We start from the raw sequence: 21,724 nt of genomic DNA on the forward strand, positions 1-21,724 counted from the left end.
TCTTGGAATTAATCATTTATCACAAAATGAACAATATCAATTTTTAAACACAATTGCTTTTCTTCATACTTAACTCAAAAAATGAGTAAACAGAATTTTATTCAAACTTTACAAATATCATTTACATTTAGCCTGAGATTAAGCATGAGAAAGTTCGACCTGAAGTTAGACTTCATTGCCCAGTTAAGCGTCTGAAAATAAAGTTGAGAATGAACATGCATTATCAAACACAAAGCATTCCAGTGACATCTGACAATGGATAATGATAACAAGCTGAACTTTAATTTGCTCTAGTCCACATGATCCTTTTTCTTCCTTTTTTGGTGCTGGGATTGAACCCCAGGACCTCACATGTGCTAGGCAAGTGCTCTAGCACTGGGACACACCCATAGCCCTCATGTGATCTTTGGAACCTAGAAATGCCTGTTTTTTGAATAATGACAAAAAAATCTGCAAATGACAAATTTATGAAGGTGTGTCTGGATGCAGAATTTTAGTTCAATATTTCTATAGCAGCTGCTTTAGGTGACTATTAAAAAAACTCCCCAATCCTTATTGTTCAACATGTACTTGAAAACAGGCAGCAGCATTGTACATTTTATTAAGTTATTTATAAATTTCAGTACCTGTAGTAAAATATAAAATACAGAGTATCTCTTTTTCAAATATTAAGTCTCTGAATGCTTCATTCATCCTTTGGTTTCAAACCCATACAATGCACTCATATTACACTGTACATTTAGCACTGAGATAGAACACTGTCCATCTACTCGGGAAGGAGAGGTGCCATGGGAATACCAAAGCACTACGTCATAGAAAGTAAACGCTGAAGCAAAAATACTTTCTGGATATATACTGTACATTATGTAAACAAACATTCAGAATAAGAATTAACACAGGCCAAAATATTGTCTTCCAGAGTCTTCTTTTAAATCACACACATTGAGGATGCTTTTTGTTGAGAATGAAGCCTGTTCCTATATTTGCTTATGTGCTTAGATATCTTGGAAACAAGTAATTATTACATTCATTTGCTAACGGTTTATCTTCTGCTTAGCTGGCTGGCTGTTGCAAACAAGGAATACAAGAACTACTTCAGTCCCTGTTTTTCATTTAATACTAGCTATAACATATAATTCACTCATCTTTTTCAATTCATATTAGTAATATAAATAGATTAAGTGAAGCACTGAATTTCAAAATTTGTGCAGGGGAAACTAGTCAATAGTTTGTTTCCAATAAGGCCAGTAGCAAAATAATCACTACAAAGTCAGTCCAAGCTAGTAGTAAACCCCTGATTTAGCAGGCTGAATCCATGTTTGAAGTTAGTAATTCTAATTCCTATTATTACTGTGCAAATCTAGAATTTCATATGTAAAAGAGAGTGCTGGCAGCATCAAAGCCCTGTAAAAAGAGAATGAAATACTGATTAGGTTCTGAGATGCAGAGAAATTATACGAAGAAATTTGATATCCTATGATGGTGTCATAGCAATGGCCTCAGAATTCCTTTAATGAATCAAACTAAGACAACTGATTAGTCACTGATGTTCTAAGTCAAAAGCCTAAATCTGAAGCAAATGATAAACACACAGAACTGAAGAAGCATTTTCAATTATGACCATGTGCAAAACTTTCAGGTTTCATGTTAACATTCTGTACCAGCAGCAGCCCCCTCTGGAAGGAGACAGCTGAGTCACGACTGTCCACCCCTTTTCAAGGCTTCCAGTCTCTGAAGCAGTGCATTTCCAAATGCTTCCCGGTAGGCAGGGCTGAGCGTATCCAACAGAGAGTAGACAGTCTCGTGATAGGGAGTCTGCAAATGATCGTCCACTTGGTCAAAAGCATAACCGACCACCTGCAAAAGAAATGTACCAGTGAGTTACATAATTCCTTTCCACCTGGGTTCAGAAAATGAAAACTGAGTGTTTACACAGCTTGTTCTCGAACACGACCTTTAGTATTTAAGTAACTTATAATGTGAACAGCCCCAGGAAAATACTTCCTATGGGATTCTTTTTTTCAGAATTTAAAAGGTTTGAGTTACCCACTTCTGCTCCTAAAAGGGATATAGAGAAAGAATTTAAAAAGTTACATACACAAAAATTTCATTTTCATATATCAAAACAAGCTTTTTTTACCTTACTTAATTCTACATATATTGAGGGTCCACTACATTAAGGTGCTATAATAGATGACATCAATTCATATTTTATCATTAGACTTTTTAAATAAAGTATTACAAAATTATTCCTATAAATGGTTTAATTTAAATAACGAATTAGCTTTATTAATTTTTTTGTTAATACTTATTTTAATACTTATTTGTTTCAGTAACAACTTGGCTTTTAATTAGTGATGTGAAAGGTCACTTTCACCTAATACATTACTTATCTGATGGTGTGAAAGGGAACAAATGCTCAATCTATGAGATAAATGGGAACGTTATTCTGGTGATTTTTTTCCCCTTTAAGCATAGCTAAACTTTTCTCCCTGACAAGATAATAAGATATATCATGGTTCACCAGCGCAGTAAGGGTAAAATTAATTTAGTTTTTGATCATTAAAACTTGTAAACCTCCATATTTACTCTACATTTTGATGCATCTATTTAAGCCATAGAAGAAGTTCATGTTAGAAACAGAAGTTGAGTAATTACAAAAATGAAATAAAACCAGAGGCAGACACCTAAGGAAGATGGATGACACCTCTTTGAGTCCACACCTGTATAGCACCCCCTGCTGTGGGGTACTCTCGGTCTGTTCCTCACTTATCCCTGCTAGACTGTGACCTTCCGAAGGTCAGGGGTCACATCTTTGTGGTTTGATTTCCAAGTGCTGATGCAGGATAGTTGCTCAATAACTGTTAGGTTGATCAGACTAAAAAATATGTGAAAACAGACTGACAACATACCAGTTTTTATGATTGATCCAGATCTTTGTGTCATTTATTAGTTTAATAGTGCTATTTGTTTTAGTTCTTAATTTCTAGGTTATAAATAAAGAAGCAGTTCAGAGTAGACTGACTCAACCAAGATCACTCACATTAAAGATTTCTGAGTCTCCATCAGAATCCCTTCTCTTAGCTGTGTGCTGTGGTGCACGCCTGTAATCCCAGAGTCTTGACAGGCTGAGGCAGGATGATCACACGTTTAAGGACAGTCTGGACAATTTAGCAAGACCCTGTTTTTTTTGAAAAAACAAAACAAAACAGAACAAAACAAAACAAAACAAAAAAAAACTAAACTAAAAAGTGCTGGGGTGCTCAGTGTAGAGTGCCCTGAGTTCAATCCCGAGTAGCACAGAGGAAAAAGAACCCCTTCAACCTCACTGCAGCCACCCTAGAATTAGCCAAAACCAAGAGAGATTTACCTTGGTCATTTATCTCTAAATCTGATTTGCATGTTTGTCTTTAAAATCCATTTTTGTCCTTACTTTTGATTTGCCTGTTTGTATTTAAGATCCACCACAGTTTTTAGTACAAATTATGAAATTTTGAAAGGGGTGCATAAAAATTGGTGGATGCAGGGCTGGGGAAGCAGCTTAGCGGTAGAGCACTCGCCTTGTGTGTGCAAGGCCTGGGCTTGATCCCCAGGTGAATGCAGGTACTACTACTAAAGCAGCTACCTCTGTGGGTTGTGAGGAAACTGGGAATGGTGAAGATGCTGGGCATGACACTGTCATGGAACATACAGCGCCTAGAAGTCATCTGAAGAAAACTGGATCCAGGAGACAAAGAGAGGCTTGTGCATTTGTTTAACGTATTATCTGATGGTACTCTACTATGCACAGGCTTTGTCTTCCACCTTATGACTGTACGCAACCACTAGAACAGACATAAAAATGCAGGAAACTCAGATTGCAGGTTGGTTAGTAGAAACTAATTTTAGATTTTAAAGTCTATCCTTTTATTTAGTAAGTCAAAGATTTTCATAATATAATATCCCCTCAGCCCTCACCAGTACTGGGGATTGAACCCAGGGCCTCACACACTCTAGGCAAGTCCCAAGTCACATCCCTGACCCTTTTGTATTTTAAGACAATGTCTCATTAAGTACCTAGCCTGACCTCAAACTGGCCATCCTCCTGCCTCAGCCTGTCAAGTTGCTAGGATAACTGGTGTGTGGTACTAAGTCTTTTCGTTGTAAAGTTGCTCTCAGTGGATGTTTTTTATTATCCTAAATTTATAATTCTGGTTAAAAGATGTGAAAGATCAATCTGTCTGGAAGATCTTATAACAGATTCTTGTAATAAGGGGACAATAGGACACTCTTGGAAATTTGGAGGTACAATGTTATTCTCTGATTTTTTTGGTACCAGAAATTGAATGCAGAGGCATTTAACCCTTAAGCCACATCCGAAGCCCTTTTTATATTTTACTTTGAGACAATGTTTTGCTAAGTTGCTTAGGATCTTGCTAAGTTGCTGAGGCTGGTTTTGAACTTGTGATCTTCCTGCCTCAGCCTCCAGAGTTGCTGGGATTACATGCTTCTGCTGTCACTCCCAGACTTTCTGATTTAATTCTAATCCAAGAGCTGGGAAACAGTACGGACAAGTACTTTGTATTAATAGAAGAGACATTTATAAGATGTGCACAAAGATCCTACATAGACTGCAAAACTCATTCATTGCAGAGAATGCATTATTTTGGTGGACACATTTAGCCACAGATGAAAAATAAATTAGTTTTAGGGGTGATGATTAAAGCAATATAATACCTTGCAAGTAGAATTTTGTCTTTTTCAAAAAATTCAATTTCTCATGATCAAAAGACTTTAAAAATTCCTAAGATAAAGGTTTCTTTAAGAGTTTGGAAGTTATTGAATGTCTAATTTTTACAGTGAACACCACTCCCATCCCTTCTGCCCCCTCCTTTTTTGAAAAGGTGGTAAAGAAACGCTTTAGTGTGTGTGTGAAAAGAAAAATGAGTTACCCTAAGTCCTGCTTCAGTGAGCTCCAGGCAGTATCTGTTCCTTTCCTTTGTTTCCACATTGATGTAGGCCACGTCGTCTGCACAGCGTAGGCTTTTTGAGACAAACATGTTGTTAACAGCGAAGAGAACGTCGTTTACCACGGCTTCGGCTTCCAGCCTCATGTCTTTCATATCGGCTCCTTCGAAGCCATTGAGCTCTGAACCTTCCTCAAACCCTGACATACTGCTTAGCTCCACGGGATTACAGTCCGTTTCCATTCTGCAAAAAGGCCGATATAATTTTTTTTTTTTTTTTTTTTTTTTACAGAAAGACATTCAAAGTACTGTTTGTTTAAAATAGCTATACACTTGCGACTTGGCATGAAACACATAAGTAGTTAACAATTTTTAGGCAGAATACTGTCTAAAATAATTTCCAGTATTTTTTACAGTAAAATTACAGATACCTATGGATCAAAAAAGGGGTCTTTCTTCCCCACTTTCCCCCAAAAGATCAATTCCCATATTGATAAGCATGTTACAATTTTTGGCTATTTTGAATAATGGTTTGGTAAAGAGACTATGCACACTTATTTTGAATGTGTAATTATTTCTCTAGGAGAGATTCAGAACTGGAACTGCAGAGTCAAAGAACATGCTGACTTTAATTTTCAACAGGCACTGCACTTCACGCTTCAAAGGAGGTGTACTAATCACACACCCACCAACAGAACAGGCGTCTGCTCTCTTTTTCAACACACGCTTTCCAATCCTCTCTGAGTTTTGCCAACTTGAGAGGTGAAGAATGAGAGTTCCTGATGTTAGTATGATTTCCTTGAGCAAACACTTTTTGGCTGTTTAGAGTGTGCTTTCAGTTCTAAGATCATAAAAGGCAGACATGCAGAGGAACCCAGGCCGTCTGAAGTTCCGTTCAAGTCCTTGCCTGTGACAACACTTGGCTCCCTCCTGGTTCTGCTCAGACTTCTGGGTTGGACTGTGTGAGAAGGCCCTCCCCACCCCAGGACAACATCTGATTAAATCCCTAGCAGGCTTCTAAATTCTCATATTTGCATTTAACTCTTTAGTTAGCCTGGGATTATTTTCTGTAGCCTTATTTTGCAAAAGGCCAGTCTATAATCCTAACACATTTACTGAAAAACTTGTCTTTTTACCACTTATTTGAACTGGTCCAAATATTTTAAAAAATGATATTTCTCATGCCAACTTGATCCAATATTGCTGCCAGGCTGCTATGCAGTTCTAGCATTTCATCTGTGACTGGGGTTAAAAAAGATTTTCCTGGCAGCGAGTTAAATTTTGAAATGTAGGAATAAAAAAAGTTGATAAATGTGAAAATGTGTAGGACTGTAAAAAAGCCTCTGGAGAATAGAATCCCGTACTTTCTTTATACCTGGCAGGTTTAAGTTAAGGCTGTCCTGTCTGATGGGGATAAGCACGGCCATCCTGGAGGCAGGACACTCTTCACACGTCCCCCCGGGCGCTCCCTCCCTGTCTGCCCGTGGTCGAGGTCTAGCGCTACCCTCCGCTGAGCAGGAGAGCCGAGACTAGGGAGTAAGAAACTCATTTCCTAACAGGAGCTTCATAACCTTGTTTTCTGACAATGCTGAGGACCTGTATGAACATTCTGGTTTATACCATTTGTCGGTTACGCTGGGTATTCCATCTCTTTTTCTAAAGTCACTCACTTGTGCCCTTTCTGTGACATCCAAAATGCTTTAAGTTGGTAGTTCTCAGCCTCTGCTGCTCATGAGAACTGCCTGGGAGAGCATATATGAATAGCTGCACTGGCCCCACTGCAGAGAAACGGAACCTGGATCTCGAGGGACGGGTGGGTTTTCAGAGCTCCTGGGTGATTCTGCTGTGCCGCTCCTGATCTAAATTTCCAGCAAAAGGCTTAAGGAGACAGAGATCCTATAGCTGCACGTCATCTGCACATTATTAAAGCCAAAACTACTGACTAAAGGCAACTTACGAAAATTAAAAGTGAATGAATACCTAATGTATTCCTCCATTCTATCTCAGCTAATAATGTTTAAGGATCCTTTGTCTCCCACAACACTTTACAGAACTAGCCACTCACTGCTGACAACATAAGACAATTACAAAATGATCAATTACTGCTGAAGCAACCTGTCAGGTGGCTAAAATCTAAACTGATTTACTATAGATGTGAAAACAAAAATACTTGGTTTAATAAAAATTTCAACCTTCCTCTTAGTATCATCAATATGCTGCTTCATATCACAGTTGGTTTTATATATAAGCTATGAGCATGTTTCATATTTTTGCAATTTAGTTTTGAAGGTTTTGAAATGTGCTTGTCCACTATAAATCTCTAAACATCATGTCATTTTTATTTTGCTAAAGTGACCGAATACTTTGATTACAGATATAAGAAATTATCATCATTATTTGAAAGAAATGTTTTATTTGAGAATGTCTGACAGTTTATAAAGTTCTCTTCAGTGTGCTTAGGACCTTAACGATCGGAAATGATGAAGAATCTGGTGCTAGAATGGAAGAAATTCTCACAGGTAGGCAAAGTAGGTCACCAAATTGTCGCTGTGCGATAATCAGCACCAAGCTGCAGAAGTGAAAGACTTTCCCTGAGACTGTTACAACTCTCAGAAGCCTTTTTCCAAGATGCCTTTTGATAAAGGCATAACATTCAGCACTTCTTGTTGCTGGGGGATATGAGGATCGAAACCAGGCGAGGTGGAAATGAGGCAAGTGTTCTACCACTGAGCCACATCTCCAGTCCTTTTCATTTTTTGATGTTGAGACAGGGTCTTGCAAAGTTTCCCATGCTGGTTTAGAGCTTCTATCCTCCCGTCTCAGCCTCCCAAGTCACTCAGATTACAGGTATGTGCCATCTCACCTGGCAAAATTATTCAGAACTTTTCATGATACACATTAATATATTTTACTACTGAAGCATACAAATAACAACATTTTAAACTATGATTACAACCTAGTTTTTCTAACAGGCTGTAACAGACTCTTATTTATCAATATCCTTTCCTGACTTCCCAAGGGGGTAGGGAGGGAAAGCCATGAGACCTGGGAGATGGTGCCACCACGGTCCTCAGAGCTCGTGTTGGGGGTCTTGATGGGGCTCCAGCTCTGCAGTTGCTCCCTGGCTAGTGGCTTTGGTTTCAGTTTGGCTATTTCACATAACATGCCCCAGGCCTGCTTGCAGAATCGGTACCTTTGCTAGTGTAATCTCCTTTGCCACTGCCAATGACAGCTGGGTATCTGCCAAATCATTCCCTGCCAAAACAACGTTCCCAATGGGGAGGACAACATTCCCAAGCTGCTTCAAGTGAATTTTAATGATTTGTAAGGCGCATCTTCACCCTGCATCACTTCTTCCACCCATTACTGGTAGGCCAACTGTTGATGGCCCCTACACAAACGGTGGCCCCTACACCCAGCCAGCACTGTCAGACTTGATTCTTTCATTCTTTCTTCTACTTTGTTCAAAAGCGTATCAATTTCTTCCTCATCTTGTGCATTGCTATAGTGATTCTGAAGGACCAGCAGCACAACACAAATCTATGTGGACAAACTGTCAAACTGGCAAAGCTGCTATTTTGGTGTATGCTGCTAAATAGCCATGGTCCTGCCGCTGTGCACCAATGCCACCATCCCCTGCTCCTGAAAAGTGTTCTGGAGGCCTTTTAGAACGATCTTGTCAGTTTGGCACCGAGGACGAAGGTGAGTGTGCTGTGCTGCTGCTGTAGTGAGGCCAGGCCTGTGCCATGCCTGGGCCTGCGGAAGATGGGGCACTGCGGCCTGGCCCACCTCCTAAACGTTCTAACAACTTTCAGCATCACCACACTGAAGACCATGCTTCTAGCACGTGACCCTTTGAGGACACACTCAGACCATACCCAGACCATGGTGGCTGGTGGAAAAGCGGAGCACTGAGCGCCAGGGAAGCAGTGCCCACATTTCTGATTCCACACAGCATGAGTGAAAGCATTCTGAGCAGACACCCAATTATTTGTACTTACAAAAATATCCTACCATTATTGAAATATTGAAAACATGTAAACATGCCAAATGGGTATTTAAGCTAGGGAAGGTAAACATGAAATACAGACATGTTTTCTTCCTTCTTCTCATATTGAACTTGTAAAGTTTTATTAAGGTTTGATTTTAACAAGTGTGTCAGGGGGAGAGAGCACAGAAAAGGGTAAGCCCAGGGGGCAATTCAGGATGCTTACTGGTAGCTTATGGTCGAATTTAGGAAATAAAACAGGCATGAGGCATATTTATACAAATACTAAAGCCACAAACCAAACACATCATAATTACAACCAAAGAAATGTCCTTAATTGAGAATGGCTGATAATCACAGAAAACAATGATATGCCTTGGACCTACTATGACCTTTACCATTACACTTGTGTGAACTTGGAGGTTGGCCACATAACCTCATTGGGCTCGTGGCATTCTCATCTATAAAATAAGGGAAATGGACAGGAAAATCTATTTTAAGAGCTCTAACATTGCATCGTCTATGACATAACTGTTAGTTATGATGAGGCTCAACTTATGAATAGGTCGAAACTGGTCTGGAATGAGCTTGGATAGAGTTAAGGAGAGCAGAGAGGCCTTGAGAGTCTCTTCCCGGGGAACAGAGGACAAGCACAGTTTTGCATAGGGCATGGCAAGATGTGAAAGGAGACTAGGCTAGGTGACCTACAAAGAAACTGTTAAGGGCATGCTGGATGGCCACAGATGGCTGTTTGACAGGGTGCTGACACCTAGACAGGGGGAATTTGATTTTGAAATAAGAAGCTGTTTTAAGGTCTTGAGAATGAAAATAACAGTCTATATTTGAAGTCTGTATACTTGTAGCATATAGTTTGGTCCTGTTTTTTAAATCCAATCTGGCAACCTTTACATTTTAATTGGGGTTATTTAGACCATTTACATTTAGTACGGTTACTGTAATTATTGGTATTAAGTTTAAATTTACTATCTTGCTTTTTGTCTGTATTTTATTTCCTTATCTTTCTGCCTATGTTTGGACTGGCCACTTTTTAGGATTTCTTTGGTGGCTTATTAAATATGATTTTTTGTGGTGTGTTTTTGTTGGTTGCTTTAGCTTACAGTATACATCTTTAATTTATTGCCATGTACCTTCAATAGATATACCATTTTGTGTATAAGAACCTTAAAAGAGAATACTATATACTTTATTTATCATGTATCTTCTATATGTGTTAAAAACTTCATAATAAACTTTTTTCAAAGAGATTTAGGAAATAAACAAAAGTATTTTATATTTAATCATGTAGTTACTATTTCTGATGCTACTTATTCCTTTGTGTTGATCTACATCTATATATATGATCTGTGTATATTTTGCTAAAAGGACTTCCTTTGACATTTCCTGCAGTACACATCTGCTGTTGATGAATTCTTTCAGCTTTGGTGTATTTGAACAAGTCTTCCTTTCATCTTTAAGAGATATTTTGCTGCATATAGAATCTGAGATTGACAGTTGTCTTTCAAATCTTTAAAGATGTTTTTCTGCTCTCATGTTGCTCACACTGCTTCCCAGGAGAACTCTGGTAACATGGTTATCATTGTACTTCTTGGTATACTTTTTCCACGCTTCCTTGGCTTGGGGTTTGTTAAGATCCTTGTGTCTGTGGATTTATAGTCTTCAACAAATTTGGGGAAATTTTGGCAGCCATTATTTCAAACTTTCATCTGTTCCTCTTTTTTTGGAGACTCAAATGTTGTGTATTGTTACAGCTGAGAGTACTCTATTCTCACTGCTCTGTTCAGTTTTTCAGTCTTTTGTGTTCATACTGAATGATGTCTACTGCTATATCTTCAAGTTTGCAAATTTTTTCTTCTGTGACATCTAATTTTTTAAACAAACCTTTCAATGTCTCTGCTTGTTTAATACTTTTGAACTTATGAAACAGTTGTTTTTAAATATCCTGTCTAGTGATTTCATTGTGTGTGTGTGTGTTTTGGTTAGTTTCAACTGACCGACTTTCCCTCCCCATTTTGGGTTACAGTCTGCTGCTCTGCATGCCTGGTGATTTTTTTTTTAAGTGTCTTTTTTAATTGAAAAGTCACCAAATTGTACATTTCTCCCCACCAAATCTGCAAATTGGATAATAACTGAGTCTGTAAGCAACATATTCAAAGCCAAGATTTAAAACAAACAAACAAACAAACAAACCCAAGTCCTTTGGTTCAATTAAGGGACCCTGCCACATACAGGCTACTCAATTGCAGTGGTACTGACCAACTCCAGGAGGCTGGAAGACATCCTAACACTACCAGCTGAAAACATTTACTTCAAGTAGCCTTTGTCCAGCTTCCAACTCATGAGTAGAGATAATATTTTGTTAATTGTACTTCAGAAAACTTTTTGCAAGTTGTTTTATTTACAATGCCACATTTTAAAAGCTCTGTAAAGTTAACTGGACAATAAACTAGGCAGAGATTGCTTTACAAAATGAGGGAAAGCCCAAAATGCCACTTCCGACACAGAACCCACAGTTCAGTTTTATTCAAAGAAAAGAAACTCTCCTACCAGAAGAAATTCAGTCATAGGTTTGGAGTCTGTACTCACTACACATGCAATAAGACAATATCACGCTAATACCAGTGATTGGTGTTGCATTTGTCTAATGTTAACAACTGTAAACAGAGCAGTGCAAATAGCATTTGGACAATCCTTCGTGTCACAGTGTCAGGTACAACATTTCACTTCTCTTCACATCCCTCGTTCTCCTTACGTACCTGGGCTTCCTCCTCTTTAGTAAAGTCATTTTTGATATTGAAGGTTTTGCGAATCTCCTTAGGAGTTTTCCCCTTGATCCTAATGGCAACAGTCTTGCATGTAACATCAAGCAAACCTTTGATGTCTAAGTAGTTTGCAGCCAGAGTAAGTTCAAAAAGTGTTCCTTGGTCAAATTTCAGGAATTCTTGGTCCCAAACAGGGATATCATCTGTTCAATTTTCTTTGTTCTCTTCATCCTCAGGAGGAGGGGGGTCCTCCTTGTGACGTGTGCACACCGAATGACCTTTTATAATATTGCTGCATTAACATTTGGTAGAGGAACTGGGTCATCATCTCCATCATCCATTCCCAAATCTTCTACATGGTCTTTTTTTAAAAAAGTATTTTTAGTTGTAGATGGACACAATTCCTTTTTATTTATTTGTTTTTATGTGGTGCTAAGGATCAAACCCAGTGCCTCACAGGAGTCACTGAGCCACAACCCCAGCCCCCAACAAGGTCTTGATTATCACAGATTGTCTGGCAATTTCTACATCAGGTTCAAATATCTCCCCATCAGAACTCTGCAACTTAATTGAGGGCATGGTGTTTGGTCTCAAGAAGACGGTGGGCCAGAGGCTGACGGGAGTGGGCGGTGTCCACACAAGGAAAGGAAAAGGCGCAGGATAAGGTCACTCTGCTTGGTGATTTTTGAATGGATGCCAGACACTGTGCATTTGGTGTTGGATATTTTATATTTCTATTAATAATGTTGAGCATTGTTCTGGAATGATTTATCTGGAATCAGCTTCATTTTCTGAGCCTTGTTCTAAGCCTTATCTTTTATTAGGCATCAATGCTTCATTCAGTTTCTGGTTAATTTTGCTCCACTACAGTCAAAGCTTTTCCGAGTACTCTACCCAATGCCTTGTGAATTCTGTAGACCAGGAACAGGAGCTCTCTCTGGTCCCGCTTTAGCTCAGAAAATTGTTTCCTCTAGTTCTTTTGGGTAGTTCTTTTCTTCCCTTCAGATAATGTCCTCACAGCAATAAGCTGATCAATATTCAGCTAGAGGCTCAAGGGGGGCGCTCTGTGAAGCTCTCTGCTTCCTAACACTCTGTCCGAGCTGCCTGGGCTTTCCTGAACTCCTAGCAACACATCCTCCATTGAGGGAGACCACCAGACTATACCTGGGTTTTCCTTCCAAGTGCCATGTTTAAAACCTTCCCAGGCAATAAACGAACAGTAGGCTCATCTGGTTTACATGTTGCTTCTCAGGGATCACTGTCCATTACTGATGTCCCCAATACTGCTTCATATATTTTTGCCCAAATCTGGTTTTTTAAGGTGTGAGGGTCCCTGTCACTCTACCTTGGCTAGACGGAGAAATCCCACCAGTTTTGCAATCCTATTTCATCGGTTTTTCTTTCACTGACTTTGGTCTTGCCTATACGTCTCTAATTCACCTTTACCATTTTGTGGATTCCTTCATTAATGAAATAAATACATGTTTATTTTTGGTGGTACTAGGGATTGAACTCAGGGCCACGTGACTGCTAGGCAGATTAATTAAGTTTATGACACATGGTTGCTTTATGTTTCCATAAGATAACCTTTTTTTCTTCGCAGTGCTAGGGACTAAACCCAGGGCCTCATACAGCCTAGGCAAGTGCTCTACCACTGAGCTACATCTCCAGCTCTAGATTCATGTTTTTAACTTAAAAAATATATTTTGACACTACTTTGAAGACCGTAATCCTTCAAAGTTCAACTCCGACATCTTCCAGGGTTCTGTGTCTGACCCTAGGAGAGATCACCATATCCCCTACCCAGCATCTCTGCATGGTGCTACTGTACTTACCAAACCTCATAACCAACGATTTTTGGGTCTATATTACTACATACCCATGAAGCTGGGGGCCTGTGACGTCTACACCACTAACACAGGGTCTGCATAAAGGTCTTTTTGAATGAATAAGCCACAGAAAAATTCTACCTCTCTGCTCCTCAAGTTGTGGTACTGAGCTCTGTGAAGAGGGGAATGCAAAGTCACAGTACATGTATGATAACGTTCTTAGAAAATACATGTCATTCTTCAGTATCAATATCATGCAGTATGATGCAAAACTGACTTGAATTAAAAAAAAAAAAAAAAAGCAAAAAATGTTTGGAAGTGTCCAGCCACATTCTCTTTAGGTTACACCCCTATCTCTGGGGTTTCCTTTGCCCTGTGATAGAAGTATTTGCGTAAAACCATCCGCCCTATCCCAAGGGATTAAAGTCCCTGTGCCCTGCAGTATGAAGTTAGAAGGCAGAGGAAGGAGCTGGGAGAAGGGTGCAGGTTAGCACTGAGCTAGGCATCCTCCAAGTCCTCACAACTCTTCCCACTTCACTTACGCTCCTGTTTTTATTCAAAGTGAAGGTGGCTGGGTGTGCTGGCACATGCCTTGATTCCCAGCTACTTAGGAGGTTAAGGTAGGAGGATCATAAATTCAAAGCCAGCCTCAGCAACTAAGGGAGGCCCTATGCAACTTTGAGAAACCCTGCCTCAAAATAAAAAAAATAAAAAGGATTGGGGATGTATCTCAGGGGTAAAGCACCCCTGGGTTCAATCCCAGTATTTAAAAAAAAAAAAAAAAAGTAATTGTTGGTAGTTTTAATCTTTTACTATTTCTAGTAAAATGAAAAGGTATTATGTTTGCAGTAAGAAAAACAAGATTTGTTGCCATAATGGAAAGTACAGGTGTGGAATCAGAAACATTTTTCTTAGAACAGCTATATTATTATTAAGATAAAGTCGGGGCTGGGGTTGTGGTTCAGTGGTAGAGCGCTTGCCTAGCACATGTGAAGCACTGAGTTCGATCCTCAGCACCACATTAAAAAAATAAATAAAGGTATTGTGTCCACCTGCAACTTAAAAAAAAAAAAATAAAAAGATAAAGTAACTGGTAGCATCCATTTCAAATGAGAGGTTTGGACTTACACTATTTCAAATAATCTGAAAGTAAAGATGAATAAAGATTATAATTGGTAACATTTAGAATTTAGGCAAAGTTAAAACTTAGTTTAGTTTTTATTTTCTGAAATACAACATTCACATCTGTTTTCAATAGCTCACATATACTTTTCAAATTAAAAATTTTAAATCAAACATTTGCAAATAATTTGTAAAAAATGGCTATTTTCCACTTATGCACTGATCTGTAAAATTACTTTGCACCCACCTTTCAGCAAGGAAAGAGACAAACACATAACCTAGTCTCAAATCAAGCCAAGAGAATGGTGGTGTGTTTTCCAGATTGAGGCAGGAGCTCTGGGTGAAGAAACACATTGTGCTAATTTGAGAAGTTTTAAAACTATAAATAAACAGCAACACTCTGCCTGTGTAAACTTTTCTTCAAAACCAGAGATTGTAAATGAAGTTCTTAAAAAGAATCTCAAACACTGAATGCTTAAAAAAAAAATCCAGCAATTACTGTTTCTTATTACTATATAACCCTCTAGGAAATAAGCATTACTTGGCACTATATTTAAATGAAGCACATTCTAACCAGTATAAAACACATTAATATAGATAAAACAGAAAAGCTCACTGCTTCCCATTTAAACCCTACACTGGTTCTCTACCAGAGTCTGGGCAATATTCTGTTGTCAATAAAACCTTCAAAAATTGTAATTCATTATAATTGCTCTCAATCATTCCGGTAGGTTGCATCACCTTCTATAAAGTTTCCAAAAATGATTCCTTAAAACATCATGCATTATTCAGGGTTCTGTTCTTTCTCCATTTGATGGTATAATTTTTGGGCTGTGCTAAATAAGTGTTTTTGTGTCTTTGGAGGATTCATGAAATTGGTTAGCAAGATACTGATTACTAAATCCCTTATTCTCCACTTAATTTACTTGACTTAATTTTGTTTCACCACAAATTCAAAGCATCAAAGGCCTGGAAAAAAACTGTCGAGGTGAGCTTTGTCCTTAATGAGGAAAATGAGCAGAGTGACAGTTATGTGCATGCCTGGCAAGAAAGATTTCAAGAGTGGTACAAAGATGACAAATGCTCACTTTGAAACAAAGTTTAGCTTTTCAGATGGCTGTAATTACAACAGCTGAGGACTGGGGTGCAGCATCTTAATCACTATCACTTTTCCTGGCACTATAGACAACAATCTGGAAAATTCTCCTAACACTAACAAGAAGTGGTCAGCATGATGTGGCTGACAGGCTCTCAAGCTGATGGGGCTGACTCTCAGCTCTATCATTTAGTTAGTGACTCAGGGCCAGGTGTTTTAGTCTCTCAGTTACATATATCTCCTAAAAGGGAGCGAACAGGAACATCTACCTTAAAGTGACATTGATAGAACTAAGTGACAACATACAGAAAGTGCTTAGGATGGTGCAGTGTGCATGCTAAGTTCAAGAAATAGCACCTGTTAATTATTATTAAAACATTTTTAAAGAAGGTGGTGCTGTCCTGAAACTCCAGGTGTTCGTCTCTACATTACAGGGTGGTGGCTGCTACTGCTGTTTTGTAGGACTTCTTTCAAGAGACCTCCGATATGGCAGTCTTGACAACACATCCTGTTCCTCAGGTGTAAGTCTTAAAAAAGGTCCATAACCTCTTATTAGCTTCGTTTATTTCACTTGATAGCAGGGATTTCTTTGAAGGATGATTATTTTGAAATGACCCATTTTGTCTGTGATATACGCAACTTCTAACTTGTCATTTTAAACCTCTTTATGTAATTCTTCAAAAGTTCACAATATTGGGTTGGGTAATTATTTTCATCTTCCTCAATTAATGCTGGGTGTTAACATTTTGTGCTAGAAGTTGTCTTTTATAAAACAAAAATAGCACTGTGACTTGGGATGAGTTTGGTGCTAACCATATAACAAAAACATTTAACATTTATGCTGAATTTCTCCTAGAAACCATGAAATGTAAAAGACAACACAGTTAACACTTTCAGTGGAGTATGTCTGTAATTGCAAAATCTTTGGTTTTTATTTTCCTTTCTGAGAATTGAAGTTACAGGCATCCTGTGGATAGTCTGAATAAAAATCCACATTGCAAAAGAAACCACTTATTTAACAGTTACTGAAAAAAGTCTCATCCATCTGTCAAAATTCCAGTCTAAACCTTCCAAGGCCTATTTCACTGCCAGATGAGATCCCTACCTTAGACTGTTCATACCACTTTGTTAATACTTCTTTTATGGCCAGGGTTATAATTATTACTCACAAACATGTATTAATATCTTTAAATATATTATATATAGGTAGAGAGAGAGAGAGAGAGAAACCCAACTGCTTCTAACCATCTTCACTGTTGCCCCTGTTCACAGTACTGTTTGCACTGCAATCTGGATTACTGTACATTCTCCTAACTGGATCTTGCTATGTACATATGGCCCCAACCCCCACACCAGGCTATTTTCAACACAGTAGTTAGCATGACCTTGTAAAAAGGTAGGCCAGTTTATGTCACTTTTCTTGTTAGACCTGCTTCACCCAGAGCAGAAGTCCTAATAATGGTCTACAAGGCCCTAGGACCTGTTCCCAACTCCATGTGCCTTGCTTCCTAGCTTACTCCTAGACTGCTAAAAGGCAATATTACAAGAGGCCTGCTCATAACATTCTTTTTTTTTTTTTCTGTAAAGGCAAATCCCTCCCCTCACTTCTATCTCAAATCCCTTTACGTTGCTTTAGTTTTTTCTATAGCACTTATCACATGATACATTATTCATTTGATTTGTTCATTCCCTCTTCCTTCAATAAAAATGTAAGCTCCATGAAGGCAGAACAATCTGTTTACGGCTGTAGCCCCAGTGCTTAGAATAGCCCCTGACATACACCAGGTAATTAATAAATACTAAATATACAACTGGCCCTTCTACTTCAGCCCCTGACTCACTCACTCTCTTTTTGGTGCTGGGGAATGAAACCAGGGCCACCTGCATGCCAAGGACAGCTCTACCACTGAGCTGCACACCTGATTTTTTTTTTACGTTTTTCACATCACTGAGTGCAGTGACTTTCATTTAAAGGACTCTAAACATATATTTTGAAATGACTTTATTTTGCTTATTTTTTTTATGTGGTGTTGAGGATCTAAACCAGTGCCTCACACGTGCTAGGCAAGCACTCTACCACTGAGACACAATCCCAGCCCTTAACAGATATTTTTAAATGAATGAATAGCAAGGGAATTGAAGTTATTGGGAATAATTTGGGAAGACATCTACAAAGAGTGAGGGCATCAACAATCAAAGCCACTACATACACTGGAGAGCACGCTGGTTCTAAAATGGAAAGGATAACCAAAAATTTTTTTTGTATTTATCAACATTTCGAGGCTATGTTAACATTCATGAAGTACTAAGAAAATAGTAAATATTTAACTCCTTAAACTGGTCATCTTAATTCACTATCCTTAATTAACCAGATGTATGTTTTAGGGCTGTGCTTCGGTTCCTGCCCAACTCACATCATTTAATCTTCCTAAAAATCCTTGGAGGTAAGATATTAATATGCTCACACTTAGCCAAGAGTCAACGTAGGCTGAGAGAGGACAGTGGCCGGTTCAAGGTGGTTCTGCGACCAAGAGACAGTGTCAGAATTCTAATCCAGGACAGCTGACTTCCCGGCCACCCGCACCCCGGCCTAGGGGCTTGACTAACTTGAGAGCCGGCTCCGCCTCTGCAGGAGTTGCCTCCTACAGGCAGAAACAGGACTGCGCAGATGCCCAGGACAGCGCATTCTTCACCCAGGTCCCCGAGGGGTCGGGAGGCTCTGGCATTTATAAAGGAAGCAGTTTTGCCACAAATGCCTCGAGACCCCAAGTTTCCCGGTCGCTGGTGTAGGTGTGGCACACCCAGGAAGGACTGAGTACACGACAGGCGCTTTGCAAACTGCAAACCACAGGACGAAGAGTAACCAAGAGGAAGCTGCGGAAACAATGCCCGCAGGAGGCTCGGGACCCGCAACTTGCTGACAATGGCACCGGTCGGTATTCCCGCGGCGGGCGGGACGCCGACGGCCGCCAGTTCTTACAGTGGAGGCGGCGGCGCCCGGAGCAGCGGTTCCCGGGGGGCCAGCGTCTCAGCGACCCCGCCAGCCCAGGCCGGACCCGCCCCCAGAACCCTCTCACCGCGGACACCCGGCCCGCTGCCCGTTGCCCCTGACCACCCAGCCGAGGCGCCGCGAGGGGGTGCGGAGGGCCCCGCCCTACCCGCAGCTCGCCCGGCGGCCGCCCGATCGCCCGCAGCCCGCCGCACCACAGCTCACCTGCGCGCGCCCCGCGTCCTCCTCTTCCTCCCTGCGAGGGCGTCTGGAGCCGACCCGCGGCGCCAGCCCCGCCCCCGCCCCCGCACCGCCCTGGCCCCGCCCCCGGGACGCCGGAAGTGCTCGGCCCTAGGCCTTCTTCCCGCCTCCGGGGGCCCCAGTGTGGCGTCACTTCCGCCTGCGCCCGGCCGCGCGCGAGAACCTGCGTCTAGCGAACGCGCTGGGAGCGCCCCGGGGCCGGGAGCGCGCCTCGCAGATGACAACAAATTGGTCGTGTGGTGGCGGTGGAGGTGTCTGCCTCAGCCCCTGCCGCCTGCCTCGCGCTGTCTTGCACCCTCTATCTGGGCGGACGGAGACCCCCGGAAGCCGCCGGGCCTGGGGCGACCGGCACTCCTCAGCGCCCGGTGCCCGCCGGGCCTAGCGCGAGCGGCGCGGCGCGGGCGATGGGGTCGCCCTGAGGGACGGCGGCGCCGAGCGGGCATGCAGGGGCCGCCCCGGGCTTAGACCCGCCGCGGCCTGGGCTCGCCGGCCGCACCCGCGCGCCGCCGCCCCCGGAGCCCGGCCTCGGCGCGAGGCCGGAGCCGCCGCCCGCAGCGCCCCCGGCCCAGCTACCAGCCCTCACCATGCCGTGGCCGTTTTCGGAGTCTATCAAGAAGAGGGCCTGTCGGTACCTCCTGCAGAGGTACCTGGGCCACTTCCTGCAGGAGAAGCTGAGCCTGGAGCAGCTCAGCCTGGACCTGTACCAGGGCACCGGCTCCCTCGCCCAGGTCCCCTTGGACAAATGGGTAAGCGCGGCGGGCCGGGCGGGACTCGCTCCCCTTCCTCGGAGGCCTGAACGCGCGTCCTCCGCGGCTGGCAGGTTCGGTCCCTCCTTGGGGCGTATGGACCCGAGTGCGACCGGGCTCAGGGAATTGTGTCAAGTGGGGTGTTTAATCTGTTTGCAGCCAGGTCGGCTCCCCCAAATCACGTGTTCCAGAAACTTCACAGATGCCGTGGAGTCCACGCTGTGGGAGTAGCCGAGTCAGTGCCTTGGGGTCAGTGAGGCAGGCCAGGGCCCAGGAAGGAGGCGGCGAGCCCTGTCTTTTGGGAGGGGAGGCTCCGCGGGGTTCCGTGGCAGGCAGACCCCTTTTCGTTGGATGACCTTCCGGATTGATGAAAGATGAAGAGGACCGTTGGGGTGTCAGGATCCCAGTTGTTTATTTTGGGGTGACTGCTTGCACAGCGCGTTTGCCTGGTTTGTCTGTAAAGCATTTGCCGTTTGGAAGAAAGTTGGGCGAAGGCCTCCTGTGCCGCCTTGCCTGCGCTGCTTGATTATATGTTTTCAAGGCCAGTTTGTGTAGCCAGGCTGTGAGTGGCTGTGTGGCCCTGATAATGCTGTGTAGTTGTTATGCCTGTTTACTTCAAAGCAGGTGTTGCAAAAGCGCTGAAGTTGCGATTTTCAGTCGTTTTTATAGTGTGCCTCCTTGTCATCCGGAGGCTGTGAGTTGACTCATTGGGTCCTACAGGCTTTTCATGTATATTTCAACTCACCACCTACAGTTGTGTGGGCATCTGTGGATTGAATGCATAGTATTTTACGTAAAGTCTGTTTGGTCTTCAGTTGGACAAGATTAGGGTGGCTTCTCCCCTTCTCCATAGGAAAGCTTCAGTTATGGTAGCACCTTATTATGACTGTATTATTAATTTGTGCTTGGGAGTGTGAATAAGCATATAATTGTATCAGTAAGTAGGTGACTTAAACTAGAGTACTTCAATTAGTTTAAGGAGCCCTAGTTTGAGTAGCAAAAAGACTTAGTTGAACACCAGGGTTGTCCAGGTTGCCACAATTAGCCGAATGATAGTAGAGGTAGAATTCACCTGAGTTCAATATGTGATGTTGGATTTGTGTAGTATAAATGCAATTCTTACCAGAAGATAGAGATTCTGATAGTTAGTTTTGAGTTCAGCAACCCATGATTCTATGTTTTTGGTATACTTATGAATAGACTTTTTTGAAGGAGGAGGGTTGGGCATTTACTTTTTTGTGGTGCTGGGGATCTCCCACATGCTAGGCAAGTGTTCTACAACTGAGCTTTATCCTCATTCCTGGACATTTATCAGATGTCTTTTGTAAGAGAAGTGACATTGTATGCGTTATTCTTTTAATGTCTTCACATTAAAAGATAGGTATTATTTCCATTTTATAGAAGTTAAATAATTTTCTCAAATAACATAGCTAGCAGGTTTTACAGTGAGAATTAAAATCTAGTTCCTAAACCCATGTTGTTTTCATTACATCACATAGTTTAAGACTAAGAGGAAGTCAGCTAACAAAGGAACTAACTGAACAGTTGCATCACAGAGGAAGAAATACCAATAGGCAACAAATCTATGAAAAATGTTCAACATCTCTAGCAATTAGAGAAACACAAATTAAAACTATACTGAGATTCCAGCTCACGCCAGTCAGAATGGCAAGTAACAACAAATGTTGTTAGGATGTGGCGGAAAAAGTTACACTCATACATTGCTGGTAGGACTGCAGCTTGGTGCAGTTATCTGGAAACTAATCTGGAAAGCAGTATGGAGATGAAAACTTGGAGACACCATTTGACTCTGTTATGCCTCTCCTCGATATGTACCTGGAGGACTTAAAATCAGCATATTACAGTGATGAGGCCACACCAATGTTTAAAGCAACTCAATTCACAATAGCTAAGCTGTGGAACCAACCTAGGTGCCCTTTAACAGATGAATGGATAAAGAAAATATG

At 41.4% G+C, this 21,724-nt stretch overlaps 2 protein-coding genes and 1 pseudogene across 6 annotated transcripts in view; 1 reads left to right on the top strand and 2 right to left on the bottom strand.

The window, feature by feature from the left end:
• On the bottom strand, nt 1-19,084 carry GSKIP (GSK3B interacting protein). The gene is made up of 3 exons (XM_079128965.1): nt 18,976-19,084; nt 4,932-5,190; nt 1-1,857 (listed from the first exon to the last, which is right to left on the bottom strand). The coding sequence occupies exons 2-3, from the start codon at nt 5,187-5,189 to the stop codon at nt 1,696-1,698; spliced, it is 420 nt and encodes a 139-aa protein (XP_078985091.1). The 5' UTR covers nt 5,190; nt 18,976-19,084; the 3' UTR covers nt 1-1,695.
• On the bottom strand, nt 7,328-14,107 carry LOC306654925 (S-phase kinase-associated protein 1-like; annotated as a pseudogene). Its single transcript has 2 exons — nt 12,189-14,107; nt 7,328-12,146 (listed from the first exon to the last, which is right to left on the bottom strand). The product of its transcript is annotated as an S-phase kinase-associated protein 1-like (transcript).
• An 87-nt stretch (nt 19,085-19,171) lies between the features above and the next one.
• Nucleotides 19,172-21,724, top strand: part of ATG2B (autophagy related 2B) — a 64,263-nt gene continuing 61,710 nt past the window's right edge. For all 4 annotated transcript variants that reach the window (XM_079128951.1, XM_079128953.1, XM_079128952.1 and 1 more), the window contains exon 1: nt 19,172-19,757. In XM_079128951.1, coding sequence (XP_078985077.1) covers nt 19,596-19,757 — 162 coding nt within the window. In that variant the 5' untranslated portion in view covers nt 19,172-19,595. The remainder of the gene's footprint in view (nt 19,758-21,724) is intronic.

The sequence above is a fragment of the Sciurus vulgaris genome (assembly GCF_902686455.1).
Source record: "Sciurus vulgaris genome assembly, chromosome: 2".
Lineage (NCBI taxonomy): Eukaryota > Metazoa > Chordata > Mammalia > Rodentia > Sciuridae > Sciurus > Sciurus vulgaris.